Raw genomic sequence first — 17,792 nt, forward strand, 5'->3', positions numbered from 1 at the left:
TTAAAAAAAAAAAAAAAAAGGTGCGTCTTATACATGGGGAAATACGGTACAATCACTATAGCAACAGCAATGATTAGCACTGAATGCTAGTTATTTATTTACACATCTGTTCTGCCAATCAGATGTGAACTCCTGAAAAAAAAGGGACTGTCTCTTATTTACCTTTTTCTCATCAGTGCTTATAACAATGCTTGGGAAAAAGTAGATATTGAATAGGCAAATAAACCGTGAACTTGTCGCCATTTAATGATTTCCCTGACATGTAGTTTATGTCTCAGGGTGTCAGAAGGTAACTTCTAGCCAACAACCATAAATAAACTCAATAGAGCACCCTTCCAACTTTCAGGCATTTTTCGTTTTAATCTCATTTCAAGTTGTTCACTGCTCCAGAAAGAAAAGGCCAGCTCAAGGCTCTTAAATGATACCCCAAGAAATACAGTTAATAGAGCAAAGAGGAATCCTAAACAATAAATATGAATGAAGAAATCCTGGTGGACACTATCCTAACCAAGTGATCTAGCTTGGCATCACTACCAGTGGGACAACCTGGCATCATGTGGTGCCTATCATGGTGCCATGTGGAGTACACAACATTACCAATGAGTCATTCTCACCAAAACTGTTCCACCCGCGTCTAATCAAACCTCTAAACTCAACTTCCCATTCACAGGAAATATAAGGGATAAAGGAACAAGTCAAAAGACACCATAAGAAAACCATGAGACAAATCCACAAAGTGATTCTTAACAACAACAACAAGAAAAGTCATTAAAAAGCGAGGCATTGTGGGCTGGCCGAGTGGCTCAGTTGCTTAAGAGCTCGCTCAAGAGTGTTAGCTCTGAGCAACAGCGGTTCAATGCCCAGCCCAAGCTGAGCTGCCACTGAGTTGCCAACAGGTGGCAGGATGGCTCAGCTAAAAAAAAAAAAATGGGGGAAAATAAAAGAATATCAATAATCTCCTCAGAATGAAAATATTACTGATATGAAAAAGAACCAACTGGAGATCTTGGAAATGAAAACTGTAACTGTCAAAATCAAGCAACCAAAAGATGAAATGAATATCAGAAGAGATACGGCTGAAAAGCAAATCAATGAGCTGGAAGATGGAGCCCAGGAGTTGTCCAGAACACAGCACAACAGAACAGCTTCAACACAGGAAAAGGTAAGAGGTGTGGAGGACAGACTTAAGTTCCAACTTCTGTCCGATGCAATCTCCAGAGAGTGACAAGAGTGAACAGGGAGAGTGACAAGAAGAAGTTAAAGAAAAAAAAAGGAAATTCCTTAGAGCTTTAAAAATATAGGAAGTTTCATATTGAGTATAGCTACTGAGTTCACAGCAGGATGAATGAAAAATATCCCATAACCTAGACACACTATGGTAAGATTTCAGAACATGAAAAATCTTTTTTTTTTAAACGTAAATGCCTACAAAAAAAGACAAAGCAAGTTGACTACAAGCAAACAATAACTCAACTAGACTCAGACTTCACATCAGCAGCATTGGGTGCTTTAAGATACTGCAATATATTCACAATTCTGAGGAAATTATTTTATAAGTAGATTTCTATATCTAGCCAAGCTAACATCTTGGGGGGGTGGTGGCGGGGGAATCAAGTTAGTTAATTTTGGATATGTGGTTACTGAAAGTAACCTTACAGACTTTCTGTAAAAATCACCTGACAGACAATTTAGGAAAAATGAAAATGAATCAAAGAAATGAAGGATAGTAAGACTACTGGTCAAGATAGTGAAGTAGAAAAACACTGTGCTTCCCTCCTCTCACAACCACATCAAAATTACAACTAACTACAGAACAACCATCATTGAGAATGGCCTGAAGTCTAGCTGAATAGAAGCCCTATAACTAAGGACATACAGAAGAAGCCACCTTGAGACTAGTAGGAGGGGTGGAGATACGGAACAGGCTGGTCTGACACCCATGTATGGTGGTTAAAAATCAGGAGGGATATCTCAGCTGCGTAAGTCCCCCCAGAGAAGCCCAGGGCTCCCCAATCTAGGGCTCCACTGCCGGGAAGAGAAGTCCCCATAACTTCTGGCTTTGAAAACCAGCACAGATTGTGGCTGAGTGAGACAGTGGATGGCTGGAATCCCAGATGTTCCTCTGTGCATGGACTGTGCATGGACTTACTCACTGACAGACTCACTTGCTCTGAGCTCCAGTGCTTGGGCAGCAGTTTGAAAAGTGCCAGGGACTTGCCAGGAGGAACTGAATTATCTAGCTTCAAAGCAAGAGCTGGAAGGGCTGCTTTTTCCCAGGAAGAAGTGCTGGTAGGCACCATTTTTCCTTGGTTGAGACCTCTGGCAGCTGCTACATCTGAGTCTCCATCAACCTGGTTAACACTGTTTGCCCCACCCTGGTGATTTCCTGAGACCTCACTCCACCCAACTTGTGGGACCACCCAAGCCACTTCCAGTGTCTTTTCCATACAAATGTTCTGTCTTGGCTCATGCTGGGGACTTTCCTAATGTCTCTCAAAGGTTTGCAAACCCAAGCAAGCAGCATCGGGCCTCAGCATGCCCCGTACCACTTGCTGAGGAGCTCCAAGGCTGGCACTCATGGCAGCCAGCCTTGGTTTGCAGCTTGGAGTCTGCCAGAAACCTCCAAGCCCAGCACAACTGGCAATCACCCGCCGATCACTTTGTAGCTCATACCATGTGGCCCCTGAGCAATGCACAGAAAATGGCTGACCTTGGTCTGCAACAGAGCCTCTCTCAAGAGGCCCCAGAACAAAAACACCCAGTGGCCAGCTTCAGACCACACCAAAGCACTACACAACCACCTCCAAAAAAGACACAACCAAAGGGCAGACAGAGTAGGCACCAGAGCCCCGCTAAAGAAAATCCTGCTCTGTAGGGTCAGCCCCTACACAACAGCTCCTCCATTGTAATCACCACCAGTCCTCACAACCAATCAGCCTGAGTGAGGGTCAATTTCTCCCACTGACATGCAAACAGAAATCAAGGCTCAACTACAATAGGATAACACACACAACCCACACAATGGACATATATGGAGTACCCGGCTCAGTTGACAAGAGACTGTGCCACTGGGCCCCACAGGACACTTACTACATAAGGCACCTACTACTAAGACTGGAAAACATAGCAGCCCTACCTAACACATAGAAACAAACACGGGAGCCAACCAAAAAGGGGAGACAAAGAAATATGTCCCAAATGAAAGAACAGAACAAAGCTCCAGAAAAAGAACTAAACAAAATAGAGACAAGCAATCTACCAGACACAGAGTTCCAAACACTGGTTATATGAGAACTTCAACAAAGAGATAGGAAACATTAAAATGGAGATAGAAAACATAAAAAAGGACCAGTCAGAAATGAAGAATACAATAACTGACATCAAGAATACATTTGAGAGAATCAACAGCATATTACATGAAGCAAAGGATCAAATCAGCAATTTAGAAGATAAGGTAGCAGAAAACACCCAATCAGAACACCAAAAAGAAAAAAGAATAAAAAACAACAATGAGGATAGTTTAAGGAGCCTGTGGAACAATATCAAGTGTACCAACGTTTGCATCATAGGATTACCAGAAAGAGAAGAGAAAGAGCAAGGAATTGATAACCTATTTGAAGAAATAATGACGAAAACTTATCTAATCTGGTGAAGGAAAGACATACAAGCCCAGGAAGTGCAGAGTCACAAACAAGATGAACCCAAAGAGGGCCACACCAAGACATCACAATGAAAACGCCAAGGTTAAAGACAAAGTGAGAATCTTAAAAGCAGCAAGAGGAAAATAGTTAGTTACATAAAAGGGAGCTCCCATAAGACTGTGAAGCTGATTTCTCAACAGAAACTTTGCAGGCCAGAAGAGACTGGCACAGAATAATCAAAGTGATGAAAAGTAAGGACCTACAACCAAGATTACTCCACCCAGCAAAGCTACCATTTAGAATCAAAGGACAGATAAACAGCTTCTCAGATAAGAAAAAGCTAAAGGAGTTCATCACCACCAAGCCAGTATTACAAGGAATCTCAGAGGGACTACTTTAAGATATATAAAAATAAAATAAAATAAATAAAAATAAAAAATACGAACTAAATGGCAATAACTACATATCTCTCAACAATTACTTTAAATGTAAATGGATTAAATGCTCCAATCAAAAGACATGAAGTGGCTGAACGGATATAAAAACAAAACCCTTACATATGCTACCTACAAGAGACTCAACTCACTTCACCCACCTTTTTTTATTTTTCAGCTGAGCCATCCTGCCACCTGTTGGCAGCTCAGCTGCAGCTCAGCTCAGGCCGGGAATCAAACCGGCAGCCTGTTGCTCAGAGCTTGCACTCTTGAGTGAGCTCTTAACCAACTGAGCCACTCAGCCGGCCCTCAAGAGACTCACTTCAGATTAAAAGACATAAGCAGACTGAAAGTAAAGGAACAGAAAAAGTTATTTCATGAAAATCGAAATAAAAAAAAGTTGGAGTAGCAATACTTATACCATACAAAATAGACTTTAAAGCAAAGGTTAAGAGATAAAGAAGGACCCATTAATCCCACTTCTGGGTATTTATCTGAAAAAACCCATACACTACTTGGAAGGGATATGTGCATCCATATGTTCACTGCAGCATTGTTTACAATTGCCAAAATATGGAGGCAGCCTGGGTGTCCATCAATGGATCAATAGATAAAGAAGAGGTAGTACATACAGGGTGCCCAAAAATCGTATATATATTTTAAGAAAGAAAAACTGTATTATAATTGTAATATTTAATACATACTGATAACAAACAATGAATACAAGTCATGTTTGACTTCTGCAATTACAAAAGGTGCTCAACTGGGCTGCCATGAGTCGCCAGCGACGGCGTAGGCTGCAGCCTCTGCTGCAGTGGGTTGCCATGGGCTACCATGTGTAGCCAGCAGCCAGCATGAGTGGCCAGCAGCCACCGTGAGCGGTTGTCCAGAAGCTGGCGACTGATCTGCCTAACCCAGGAAGAGCGCAATGAGGATGCCAACTTGGGCCAGTGAAGCAATGTTCTCCACAACTAGACTGAAGAACAAAAGGACAGCAACTTATCTGTTCCCCTTCCCCCAATTCCCCAGCACTGTTCCCATCCCCCAATAAAAATCTTTAAAAGAAATAAAAAATAAAAAAAATAAAAAGGTGCTCAAGACACTTTTTTTTTTTAAATTGGAAAATTGGGGGAGGGGAACGGTGTTAGAGAATTGGGGAATGGGACCAACCAAGTTGTTGTTCTTTAATCTTCATTGTGGAGGGCGTCAGTCACCATCTGGCTTCCCATCAGTAGCTCGTGGCCTCTAAGCTCAAGGTGCTGTGTTCAATCTTAGTTGTGGGTGGGCGTGGCCACCATCCCATGCGGGAGTCGAACCAGCAGCCTTGTTGTTAAAAGCGTACTCTCTATCCACTCAGCCATCCAGGCAGCAGCTCAGCTCAAGGTGCCGAGTTCAGTATTAGTTTTGGGTGTGTGTAACCCACCCTTGAACAGGCAATCTTGCTGTTACACCAGCTGAGCCATCCTGCCACCTGTTGGCAGCTCAGTGACAGCTCAGCTCGGCACAGCGTCACTGTGCCCATGTGGGAATCGAACCGGCAGCCCTGTTGCTCAGAGCCCGTGCTCTTAAGCCAACTCTTAACCAACTGAGCCACTCGGCCAGCCCAAGACACTTCTGATCATGGTGAACTACTGCTTGAGCAATGCTGACCAAACTGTCCGTTTGTATACATTTTTTTGGCACCCCTGGTATATACAATGAATATTACTTGGCCATAAAAAAGAATGAAATCTTGCCATCTGCAACAACATGAACGGACCTAGAGTGTATTGTGCTGAGTGTAGTAAATCAGACAGAGAAAGACAAATGTCATATGATTTTAATGATATGCGGGATCTAGAGAACAGGATAAATGAACAATGAAACAGAAACAAGCTCATAGATACAGAGAGCATTTTGATGGTTACAAGATTTGGAGAATGGGTGAAGTGAGGGGGGGACTAAGAGGTACAAACTGGTAGTTACAAAATAGTCATGGGGGCTGCCTGCCCACCCTCCTTCTCCCAGTGCCACTGAGCTGAATTCCAAGCCACTAGTGAAGTCACAGCCACAGCCGTGGGCACTGTGGCTTCTGGAGTTACAGTGAATGAAGTTGTCATCAAAGTTTTTAATGATGTGAAAGTAAGGAAATCTACAATAGCGATCTAAAAAAGAAAGAAAGCAGTTTTCTTCTTTTTAAGTGATGACAAAAGACAATTGTAGAGGAAGCAAAGCAGATGTTGGTGGGTGACCTTGGTGGATACTGTGGAGGACCCTTACACAACTTTTGTGAAGTTGCTACATCTGAACGATTGCCGATATGCTTTGTACCAGGCCATATACGAAATATGAGTCTAAGAAAGAAGACCTAGTATTTATATTCTGGGCTCCTGAAAAATGCACCTTTAAAAAGCAAGATGATTTATGCTAGCTCCAAAGATGCCATTAAAAAGAAATTTACAGCGGGCCGGCCGAGTGGCGCGATGGTTAAGAACTCGCTTGGGATGCCAGAGGGCCCCGGTTCGGATCCCACATATGAGGGCCAGTGACACTGCCCTCCACAGCTAAGATGCTGAACAACAGCTCAACCTGGAGCTGGGCTGCCGTGAGTCGCCGGTGACGGCGTAGGCTGCAGCCCCTTTGGCAGTGGGTTGCCATGGGCTACTGTGTGTAGCCAGCAGCCAGCATGAGCGGCCAGCAGCCGCAGTGAGCGGCCGTCCAGAAGCCAGCGACTGATCTGCCTCACCAGGGAAGAGCGCAATGACGGTGCCAACTTGGGCCAGTGAAGCAACATTCTCCACAACTAGATTGAAGAACAAAAATGACAGCAACTTGTATGTTCCCCTTCCCCCAGTTCCCCAGCACTGTTCCCATCCCCCCAATTCCCCAATAAAAAATCTTTAAAAAAAAAAAAAAGAAGAAATTTACAGGTATTAAACTTGAGTGGCAAGTAAATGACTTGGATGACATAAAGGACCACTCAACACTTGGACAGAAATTGAGAGGCAATATAATAATTTTACCTAAAGGAAAACCCTTATAAAATGACAGTCAAGTGCCATCTAGATCTTAAGGAGCTTCCATTTCTTCAGCTCAGTCAATTGAAATAGTATTAGGATTTTTTGGATTTTTTTCCCTCTTTCCACTGGGTCCACCCAACACGATGAATGAAGGAAATATCATTAATGTAAGCAGCCTATTAGTGATTTCCATTAGACTGTTTAATACTGTTACTCTAATATACAACCTAAGGAATACCTTCCCATCATATTTATGCCAAAACAACTGGTTATATGCCTCCCTTGCAGCAAGCACTACAATGAATGTGATTGTCAATGTGATAACTTAGAATACTGCAAAGGGTAAGCTAATTGAATGCCTTGAAAGTATTATCCACTTGTCAGATGGTAAACTTTATTCAGTACTATTTATTGTTACACTTGATTACAGTTCTTTGAGGCTCCAGCATTCATATACCTCACCTGCCTTGGCAAGCCTATGTTTGCGACATGGAAGCATGGAAGCACTATGCATTGAAAGCACTTTTTTGTAATGAGTTTAACTCCCCACTCTCAAAAGGAATGCCAATTAAGTTGTGTTAACTGTGTCATCAACTTATCCTAGTACCTCAGTGTTCATTCCTAGTACCTGCATATCTTCTTAAAAGAAAATAGCTGTTATTAATAACTTTTTGTTTTCCATTGAGTACACTACTGAATAAGTGTAGGAGTTTTATGTTTACCATGTAAGTCTTACAACACTAAATGTATTTTGAATATCAGTCATGATGGCAATTTCTGTATAAAAGAGCCTTAAATGGAATGTTGTTTTTTGAGATCAAACTCCCCACCCTAACAAAAATGGCCATGTTGCAATAAAAATTGTGGCATATTAAAAAAAAAATAGTCATGGGAATGTAGAGTATAGTATGGGGGAATAGTTTGTAGTATTGTAATAACTAAGTATGATATCAGATAGGTACTGGATTTATTGGGGTGATCACTTCATAAGTTATATAAATGTCTAATCACTGTACTGTACACTTGAAACTAATATATGTCAACTATAATTGAAAAATAAAAAGTATTTAAAAGAATAAAGAACAGTAAACCAAAAATAAATAAATCTTAGAATTAAGTCTAAATAGCTGTTGATGCAAAATGTCAAAAAATTAACAACAATATAGAATTCAAATCCTAGATTATTTAAATGTGGAAGTTGGGATGGAGGCAATGAGGAGGGAGGGAAAGAGTGCCAGGGTTCTTGTCTTCTTCAGGTCAGAAAGATACTAATTCTAGACTGTAGATAGAAAAATATAAGTTTGAATATGCATTTAAAATTTAACAAGGTAAGTAGAAATAGCATATATATATATATATATATATATTTCCAAATTCTAGAGGGTGACATGGAAGTGAGACAACTAATTGATCCAACAAAAGCTAAAACACACTTTGTTACATGGAAAAAGTCCAGTTACTGAACAATGAGGGCAGATGTTTCACTCATTCATCAACAAGAAACAGGGCAGGCACAGGGTTAGGTGTGGGCATACAGGGCAGAGGTCACATTCCCTCCTTTGGTCCTGAGAACAAACAAGCAAGAGTGACTTAAGGAGATGGTAAGTGCTGCAGGAAGAAAAAACAAAGCAGGGCAAAGAAGGGATAAAAAGTAACACGAGAGCCAGCCGAGTGGTGCGTTGGTTAAGAGCTGGCTTGGGACGCCAGAGGGCCCCGGTTCGGATCCATATATGAGGGCCAGTGACACTGCCCTCTACAGCTAAGATGCTGGACAACAGCTCAACCTGGAGCTGGGCTGCCATGAGTCACCTGCGACAGCATAGGCTGCAGCCCCTGCTGCAGTGGGTTACCATGGGCTACTGTGTATAGCCAGCAACCAGAGTGAGCGGCCAGCAGCCACCGCAGCCATCCAGAAGCCGGCGACTGATCTGCCTCACCCAGGAAGACCACAATGATAATACCAACATGGGCCAGTGAAGCAACGTCCTCCACAACTAGACTGAAGAACAAAAGGACAGCAACTTGTCTGTTCCCCTTCCCCCAATTCCCCAGCGCTGTTCCCATCCTCCCCCAATTCCCCAATAAAAATCTTTAAAAAAAAAAAAAAAAAAGTAACTCGGACATTAAAAACATCATGCTTAAGAAAGCCCACAATATTGTGTGGTTCAGTTTATATGTAATATCCAGAACGAGCAACTCTATAGAGACAAAAAGTAGACAAGTGGTTGCTAGGAGATGGGAGAGGGTGGAATGTGAGTGACTACAAAATGGGTACAAGGTTCCTTTCTGGATGATGGAAATATCCTGAAGTAATTGTGATGGTTGTACAACTCTGCGAGTACATAAAACAAAACAAACAAACAAGAATCACCAAATGATATACTTTAAATGGAGAAATTTATGGAATATGGATTATATCTCAATAAAGATTTTTTTTAAGGGAACTTGGTAGAGTGGTACATTAAACAGGATAATCAGGTAAAGCCAACTTATGTAATGCAAATAATAATCTGTTGATGTACATATACATGTATACACATGCAGAGCAAACTGTCCCAAAGTATCTTAACAAACCAGGGCCTTCCATCCATTACCACTCTCCTTCCCAGTGGCAGGAGAACCCCTGAGTTCCCACGAAGTCTCCCTTTTTCACCTCACATTCACTTCCAACTCTGTGCCTCGGTGCCCTTCAGCTCTTGCATGAACCCCACTCTTTAAGTAGAGCTTCCAGATCCACTGATAAATGTGGCTCAAATGTGGCTCCCCCTTCTCTCTTGCTTACTCGCTAGTTCATTCAGCCAATACTTGTCAAAGGCTTGTTCTGGATAAAATAACCCAAAGAAAACTGTAGAGTCAAAGTTTATATTGAGGTCTTTACCTTGTGATTTCACTAATATTGATTTTTCTATATATTTCATCCATAATGTAAACATGACAGATAGTAGCAATTCATAGCTAGCAAACTGAAGTTGATCCTGATACCTGTGATCCATATTTTTCATTATGAAATCATCTACTATATGTATACCCACTACAGAGTTAAAACCCAAGAGTAAAAAAGTTAAACAACAACGACAACAAAAAATCAAAGTTTTTCATTGGAAAATGTAAATAGAATATTTTAATTTTTTAAAAAAATCTGATTTTTACACTTCTCAGGTATAAAAATGGCAGGGGTAGGGATTACCTGGCTTTCAATTACAACTAATTTTTTTCAGTAAATTCTTCAAAGATAGCATAGTCCAACATCCTCATGTCACCAACAAGATAACTAACACAGGGAGGGGAAATGTCCCATTAACTATCAGCTGTGAGCTGGAGACCAACTTTTTAGGCCTCTCCAATCAAGAACTTGTCCCCTTAAAAAGTAGTCACCTCAGAAAGCAGCACACTTACTCCAATGATCTGTCACTGCCCAAAAGATACTACAATTGCCCTCACGGTCCTTGGGCAAGCTCCCTGGCCTAATGTATACCAAAATTGTGATTTTATAGTCAAACCTCATCTTGGACCTGCTAACACTATGGTGGGCTCTAGTAGCCTTCTGTTTTTAGGCATCAAATCCACCCCTGAGAGACCTGCCAAAACAAAGAGCTGCAGGTTCTAAAGATTTTGAGTAGGGATCGTCACAGCAGATTAAAGTCACCCCAATAAATTTAATCAAAAAAATTTGGGAAATACTTATACAATCTCTCAAAGAGACTACTTTTAAAGGGATAGCACCTATTTACACATTTCTAGGTCGTTATTTTTTTAAATCAGCCACGTTAATTTTTAGTCACACTTCATGTTTGGGATGATGTCACCATGAACATGTATGAAAACCTCTAAGAACTGATGATGCTCACACACCTCATCCAAGATTGTTTGCCTTTTTCTAATCCAGGAAAGAGAGGTTTGCAAGGCAAAGAAGTAAGATCAGAGGAGGAAATATTTGTAATGGACTAAAGACAGAAGTTATTAATGACAAACAGTCTTTATTTATTAATTAATCAAAGCAGGTTAGAGAGGTCCTCTAACAGCACTTGCTTGGTTTCCATTGCTATTGGGTTGTCGGGAAAGTCATGACGCATTTTTGCGTTGAAAAACATAGAAAAATACCTCGTGACTTTCCCGACGACCCAATATACGGCCAATAAAGTAGCATTTTGTAGGCCATTTTAGATCATGGATTTTTTTCTTTTGTTTACACTGGCCATATGCACCATTTCTCCCAATTAATATGAATTAATAAGAATTTGTTTAATAAGCATCTGGGATTAGGATGTTCATATGATACTGCTCATCAAAATGTAAAATACAAGTGATACGTGGTACATATTAAACTGGTCCCAAACCTTATTTGTGTATGCATACGTGTGTGTGTGTGTGTGTGTGTGTGTGTGTGTGTGTGTTGGTAGTGGTAAAGGGCATGATACAATAATGAGGAAAAAGCACTAGACTAGGAACTAGAAGGCTAGGTTCTGGTTCAGACTTGCTACACACAGGCCTTCATTGCCCCCTCTGTAAAATGGGGGTCTCCCTCACAGGGCCACTGTGAGGGCCAGGTGGGACAATGTATGAGAACGACGGTGAAAACAGAAGATGTGGTCCATGTGGGAGCGAGGGCTGCCCCATTGCTACTCAACTCTATGATTTCCTTACACCCAAAGCACTTAAAGAAAACCATTCAGTATTAGGCCTCAGCAAGGACCTACTACGGGCCTAACACTACACAAAGGCCAATGGAAGATAAAGAAATCCTGAAAGGGCTTAAAGACGAAAGAGACGAAAGTAAGAAAAGGAGACAGACGTGATGACACCCTGAGCTGAGATGTGGACCCAGCAAGGTGCTAAAGGCCTTGTTTCTTGTCCCACTGTAACCCCTAACTGGTGTGGAATCTGCCCAGATCTGCCACAGGGGGCAGGCCCTTGTCTTTTCTTACCCAGAAAATCCTATATGGCTAAGTACAACAGGGATCCTTTTCTTCATTTCAGATAGGATCAGTGAAGTAACTTTCACAAGGCTAGCTGGGCAGCCCCACACTTCTTGACTCCCCCTGCCACTATCTCTCTCAGCTGATTTCCAGGCAATGTGAGTTCCCATTTACTGATGATCTGCTATATGTCAGGTCCTTAAAGCTAGGGGGTTTAAGGTGAAGCAAGTTGAAAGTGGTGATGTCACATACCCAAGGCCCTATGTGGCAAAGCCAAGATTTTTAACCAGGTGGCATTTGGCTCTAATGCCAGCCTTCTTTCCACTGTCTTTCTACTACACGTGCTGCCTCAGGACCGTCAGAAACCTTGGGAGGCAAGGCTTATTTTGCAATGAGGACAGTTGTCACTGGTATCAAGAACAGATTTCTTCAGACAACAAGCATGACCTAAAACTTCTTTCTTACCTAACAGTCCTTTTCCTATTTCTGATCAACACTGAAAAAGTCAAACCAATTTTATCCAAATAGGAAAAGCACATGAGCAAAGCCAGACTCCTGATTGGAAGGGCTGAGGATGCAAGCTTTAAATAGACACTGGTTCCTTTTTCCCTGCCCCTGTCCCTTCTTTTGGAAGTGCCACAAGACAAAGATGACTTGTAGGGCCAAGAGAAGCTTGAGAGTCAAGGCTGAAGGTCCTAAATTCTGGAGGCCCAGGCCCAAGGGCGCAGACTTTACCTCTGTGAAGGGAAAATCTGGCAGCATCCCCATCAAAGGGAGAGTGAACCTGAAAAAGAACTGAATAAATGGGGTACAATTTTACAAGGCTAACCTCTGTGTGTAAACTTGAGGCCTGTGTCCCCAGTGATCTTCAAAAACAAGTTTACATAACAAGCCTTTGTGTTGTCCCAGATAAGCGCGAGTAGAGGAACAGTCAGAATATTTTAAGGATTTAGAACCGCCTGAAATTTCCTGGGGGACTGTGAGGTTGGGAAGGAGTGAGGGGTGGGAGATGACAGGTTAAGCAATCATCTGTTTAATCTAGGGAGAAAAATGGTAACAACAGCAATAATAAAATAATTCCTTATATTTGTGACTCCTTGGTTTTATTTACAACAGCATTTTGAGAACAGACAAAAAAATGGATTAACACTGATTGCCTCTTCTTAGAGGGCACTGGGTAGCTTGGGGGACAAATGTGGAAAGATTTCTTTTACTGTATGCCCCTTCACATCTTTGAATTTTTGAAATTCTGAACCATGTGGATGAATTATCTATTCAAAAATATATAAAGGGAATTTTAAATGATTTGAAGTATGTCTATAGCTTCCAACAACCCTAAGAAGTAGGCAGAATGAAGATCATGAGTCCTATTTCACAAACAAGGAAGCCTGAGGCTCCAAGAAGGGGAAAAGAATTAGCCACAGTTTTGGCGGGACTGGACATACGACCCAGACCAGTTAGGACCCAAACTCCTAATCAAGTGTTCTCTTTCAGAGATTCCAAAATCTGAAAGACTAGAAGTACCCAGATTCACTCTTGGTGTTCAGTCTGCATAGCTGGTGCAGAAGGAATCCACATGGGGTAGGGCACAGGAACCAATCACCACATGCAGAGCCTTACTAACCAGCACAGCAGGCTATGTGAGCTGTTTGGGACTGGCTAGATGTTCTGTTAGCTGACAAATGCCCTGAAATTCATTGAGGTTTCAATCCTTATTGTTGAAAATCTATAAAATGCCCAAGTCCACATTCTTCTCTCAAAGTGTGGTGGCCACAACTGTACTTTTACTAAGTTGATTACTTGCAGAATATTTCAGGGTCATCATTATGAACTCAGAGGGACTCAGAAGAGTAGTCAAGTGTAAAAATGAGCACTTGGTTTAGAGGCCAGGCTGACTCTGCATTCAAGTCCTGGTTTTGCCACTGTGACCTAGTGTGTGACCTTAGGCATACGGGTCACTTATTTTGGCCTCAGCTTCCTCTCTATAAATAAAAATCAATTAACAGACGTATTAAACACCATCTGTATGACACTGTTGTAGGTGCATAAGTTCACTAATATGCAAGGCAAACTGGATCCCTGAGCTTCCAAGGAGCTGACATTGTACAGGGGGGAAACCAAGAAACAAAGTAATTTCAAGTCCTGATACGTGCTATGAACTTACCCTTGAACTTATCCCATAATGGGAAGGAGGGCCTGGGAGGCCAGTGAACACCTTTTTGAAGAGGTGGCATTCTCCAAGGAAGCCAAATGATGAAGCAGTGGTTACAATGGGATCTAGGGACAGATCCCCTTGGGACAGAGTATGACAGGCAGGGGCAAAAATATAAAAGGCCTGAGGCAAGCATGTTTGAAGGGCAGAAAGGGCTGGAAAGTAGTGAGTGAGGGGCAGAGGAAGAGAGTAGGTCGGCAAGGCACACAGAGGCCCATCTTTTCAGGTAAGGAGTTTGGATGTTACTCTGGTTGCACTGGAAAGTGACTGTAGAAATAAGGGGGTTGAGTTAGATCTGTGATGTTTCAAACTTTTTAATTTTTTGGCAGCAGAATTCTTTAATCAAATAAAAACAAGTGGAACCTCAATATAAAACTAGATAAAAGTAGTACTGTTCTGTGTGAGAAGCTTCAGGCTCTTCTGAACCTGTGGTGTCTTGGCTTTCCCCCTTTACCCCGAGCACTGGAGCTTAGAGGAACTGGAAAACCACAAGGTAATCTACCTCTAAGGTTCCCCAAGTTCTAACAAAAGCCAGCATTACAGGGAAAGGAGGTTTAAGAGATCACACTGGATGCTTATTGGACACCCGACAGACCCTGGGAAGGTTTCAAATTAAATCCCTGATATGGACCTGCTTCTGAAGAAACAATAAAATCTGGCTCATCAAAGATTCCAGTTAAAATCACACTGCTGAATCTATAGGGACAGAAAACAGATCAGTGGTTGCCAGAGCCTGGAGTGAAGGTAGGACAATGACTCCAAGGGATACAAGGGAACTTTCTGGGTTGATGGAAGTATTCTCTATACCTTGATTGTGGTGGTGGTTACAAGACTGTATACATTTGTCAAAGTTCGCAGAACTGTACACCTAAAAATGGATGAAGTTTACTGTGTGTAAATTAAACCTCAGTAATCCTATTGTTTTAAAATTACATTGATGGAAGACACCTCAGAGGTATTTTATGGACGAGGAAACACTCAGGGAGAAGAAAAATGATTTACTCCTGATGAGTCAGTAGATCCCAGAAATCCTAACTTGAGAGATTGTCCCCCACCCACTGCTGCTCAGTTTTAATTCAGAGCCTCTTCAGTACACTGGGCTTCAGGTTTCTCTGAGTTCAAAATGAGGAGGTAAATAATTGCCAAAGGCTTTTACACTCCAATCAGATCTAAAAAGCAGTCTGGTGAAGGGGGAAGACCTCAATGCTTTGGAGTCATAAAAACTGGAAGAAAAATTCCCACCTTCTGTCACTTACTAGCTGTGCACTCTGGGGCAATCCTGTCCTATGTGAGAAGGGGTTAATAATAAGAACCCATCTGTAAAACAACTGACACAACAGACTCTCAAGAAGGGCAATGATTATAACTATTAAGGGTTTTACCATACCTACACTGTTCTCCCATTCCCAGTCCCACCCAGCTGCCTCCTAAGAACAATCTGGAGGTGACCATGAGGAAAAGAAATAACAAACTGCCTGTTCTGCGTTGCATAACCTGTGCTCAAGTACACAGTACACCCTAGGCTCCAAAGGGGCACAGGTTGTTATCTCGCCAAGTAAACAGGAACACCCTGCGCCCTCCTTGACCACTGCCAGCATGGGCCACCACAAACACTGGAGTGGGAGCAGGCTGACAGCTTGTGAGAACATCACTGTTGTTTATTCCTATATTTTAATACTCCACTTTCCCTGGTGGCTGCTGGCATCATCACAGGGGACAAACTCGCCCATGGATACATGTTATCCAACCCAAATCCCTTCTCTCACCACCTGCTCTAAAGGGGTGGTCCCAAATAATAACTCAAAGCTGTCTGCCACACCTTGCTCTTTTTTTCTATCCCAAGGAGACAAAAACAAACAAACAAAACAAAAAACCCAGAAACCCAAAAGATTATTTAAAACAAAAGCAAAAAAAAAATCCTTCAGGCAGGTAGTTTCTGCTTCCACTGTCACATCTACTCTAGATGCACTGTGCTCATGTAAAGACTGTTGGCTTACTTTTTCTCCATGATGGGGCAGGAGGGAGGCAACATTGAGAAATTATCCAAATTTTGCACAAACAAGGAGCTAAGTATCCAGGCCAAAGGCAACCCATGAGCAGGCTTAAGGTAGACCAAGGAGACAGAACTCCACATCATCAGGGCTCAACCGACTCCAATGACCCTGATTCAACTTCTTGCTCCTGCCCAGTGCTCTTAAGAGTTGTCCTAAAGAGCATGGGAACTGAAAACCATGAAAGAATGAAAAGTACAGTGCAGTTAAGTTACTGAATAAGAACAAGGCTCTATCCTGATCTTGGTCTCCTACTCTATTAGAGGGGGCTGACAACCAGATTAAGAAAGACTGATTCGTTAATCAAATATTATGTATCAAATCATTGCCAGAACATTGTGACAACTACATCCTGCTATTTCTGTTTGGAGCCACTGCCAAAGATTGGTCCTCTCCCCTACCTTCCGGTAGCTGTGAAGTTTTCAGTTTCTAGCAAACTCCAGCTGGGGGAGGGGACCCAGTGCTGGCACTAGTCGAGTCAAGTTTCACCATTAGGTCCACAAAGAGGCTGAAGGGAGGCGTGGCCAGGCCGGAAATTCTGACAAAAAGTTTTGGCCCTCTGGTCCCAGAAGCGACTACTTCCTGATCCCTCCTAGTCGCGGGGCGGGTGTAGTTTTCTCGCTGGGTTCCCCACCCGAGGGCCGAACTGGGGGCTTTGAGTGTATTGGGAAGGGGTCGGGGCCAGCCGGGCGTTCTTCTGTCCTCGGCACTCCGAGGCGCTCTGCTGCCTTCCACTGGAGAAGTTATTTTGGAACAAAGTCCCCCAGGGTGCGAGCTCGCGAGGGCAAGGCCTCCTCCTTTGCACTACCGCACCCCCACCACCACCACCCACACACCAAAGTCCCCCAGGGTAAGCTCGGGTGGACAGGGCCTCCTCCTTTGCATTATCCCGAACACACACACACACACACACACACACACACACACACGCCCGGCGCTTTGCGTACTGAACCTGGCCCAGACTCCAAGGCCCAGGCCTACTCCGACAGGAGGAAGGAAGGAAAAGCAAAACGGATTTACCAGACACCTCAGAACAATTCTGGGCGCTAGCTGCGGCCCCCGCCCCTGCTGAGGGAGAACCTTCCAGGGGCCCTGGCCGCCCCCAGTGACAGTCGGAGCCCGTGCTGCGCAGCGGCCGGAGGGGGCCTGGCCAACCCGGCGCGGCGACCCTAGGCCGGGCCTCCCACCTTGACCCGCTTGCCCTGGATCTCCAGCGTCTTCATGGTGAAGTCGACGCCGATGGTGCTGCTCTGGCGCTCCGAGAAGGCGCCGGTCTTGAAGCGCTGCACCACGCACGTCTTGCCCACGCTCGCGTCGCCCACCAGCACCAACTTGAACAGGAAATCGTACTGCTCGTCTGGGTCCCCTGGGCCTGGGCCCGGCCCCGCCATGGCCGCGCGGGAGCCAAGAGCCGGCACTCCAGACGCTGAGGGCGGCCTGGGCTCACGGAAGCCGCGGGCGCCTGGAGAGACGTGGAGCCGCCGCAACACCTGAAGCAGTGGAGCAGCCGACCGCCGGCCCGCCCCCTGGCCCGCCCCC

The 17,792-nt window shown here is 43.4% G+C and overlaps 1 protein-coding gene and 1 pseudogene across 3 annotated transcripts in view; one reads left to right on the forward strand and one right to left on the reverse strand.

Moving 5' to 3' along the window:
• RAB43 (RAB43, member RAS oncogene family) overlaps window positions 1-17,766 on the reverse strand; it is a 45,611-nt gene extending 27,845 nt beyond the window's left edge. For 2 of the 3 annotated variants that reach the window (XM_019634206.1, XM_019634205.1), the window contains exon 1: window positions 17,441-17,766. In XM_019634206.1, the coding sequence (XP_019489751.1) occupies window positions 17,441-17,644 (204 nt within the window). In that variant the 5' untranslated portion in view covers window positions 17,645-17,766. The remainder of the gene's footprint in view (window positions 1-17,440) is intronic. The other variant, XM_019634207.1, reaches the window with a different exon arrangement.
• On the forward strand, window positions 983-7,382 carry LOC109377762 (cofilin-2-like; annotated as a pseudogene).
• Window positions 17,767-17,792: the final 26 nt, after the last annotated feature.

The sequence above is a fragment of the Hipposideros armiger genome, unplaced genomic scaffold (genome assembly GCF_001890085.2).
Source record: "Hipposideros armiger isolate ML-2016 unplaced genomic scaffold, ASM189008v1 scaffold_1537, whole genome shotgun sequence".
NCBI lineage: Eukaryota > Metazoa > Chordata > Mammalia > Chiroptera > Hipposideridae > Hipposideros > Hipposideros armiger.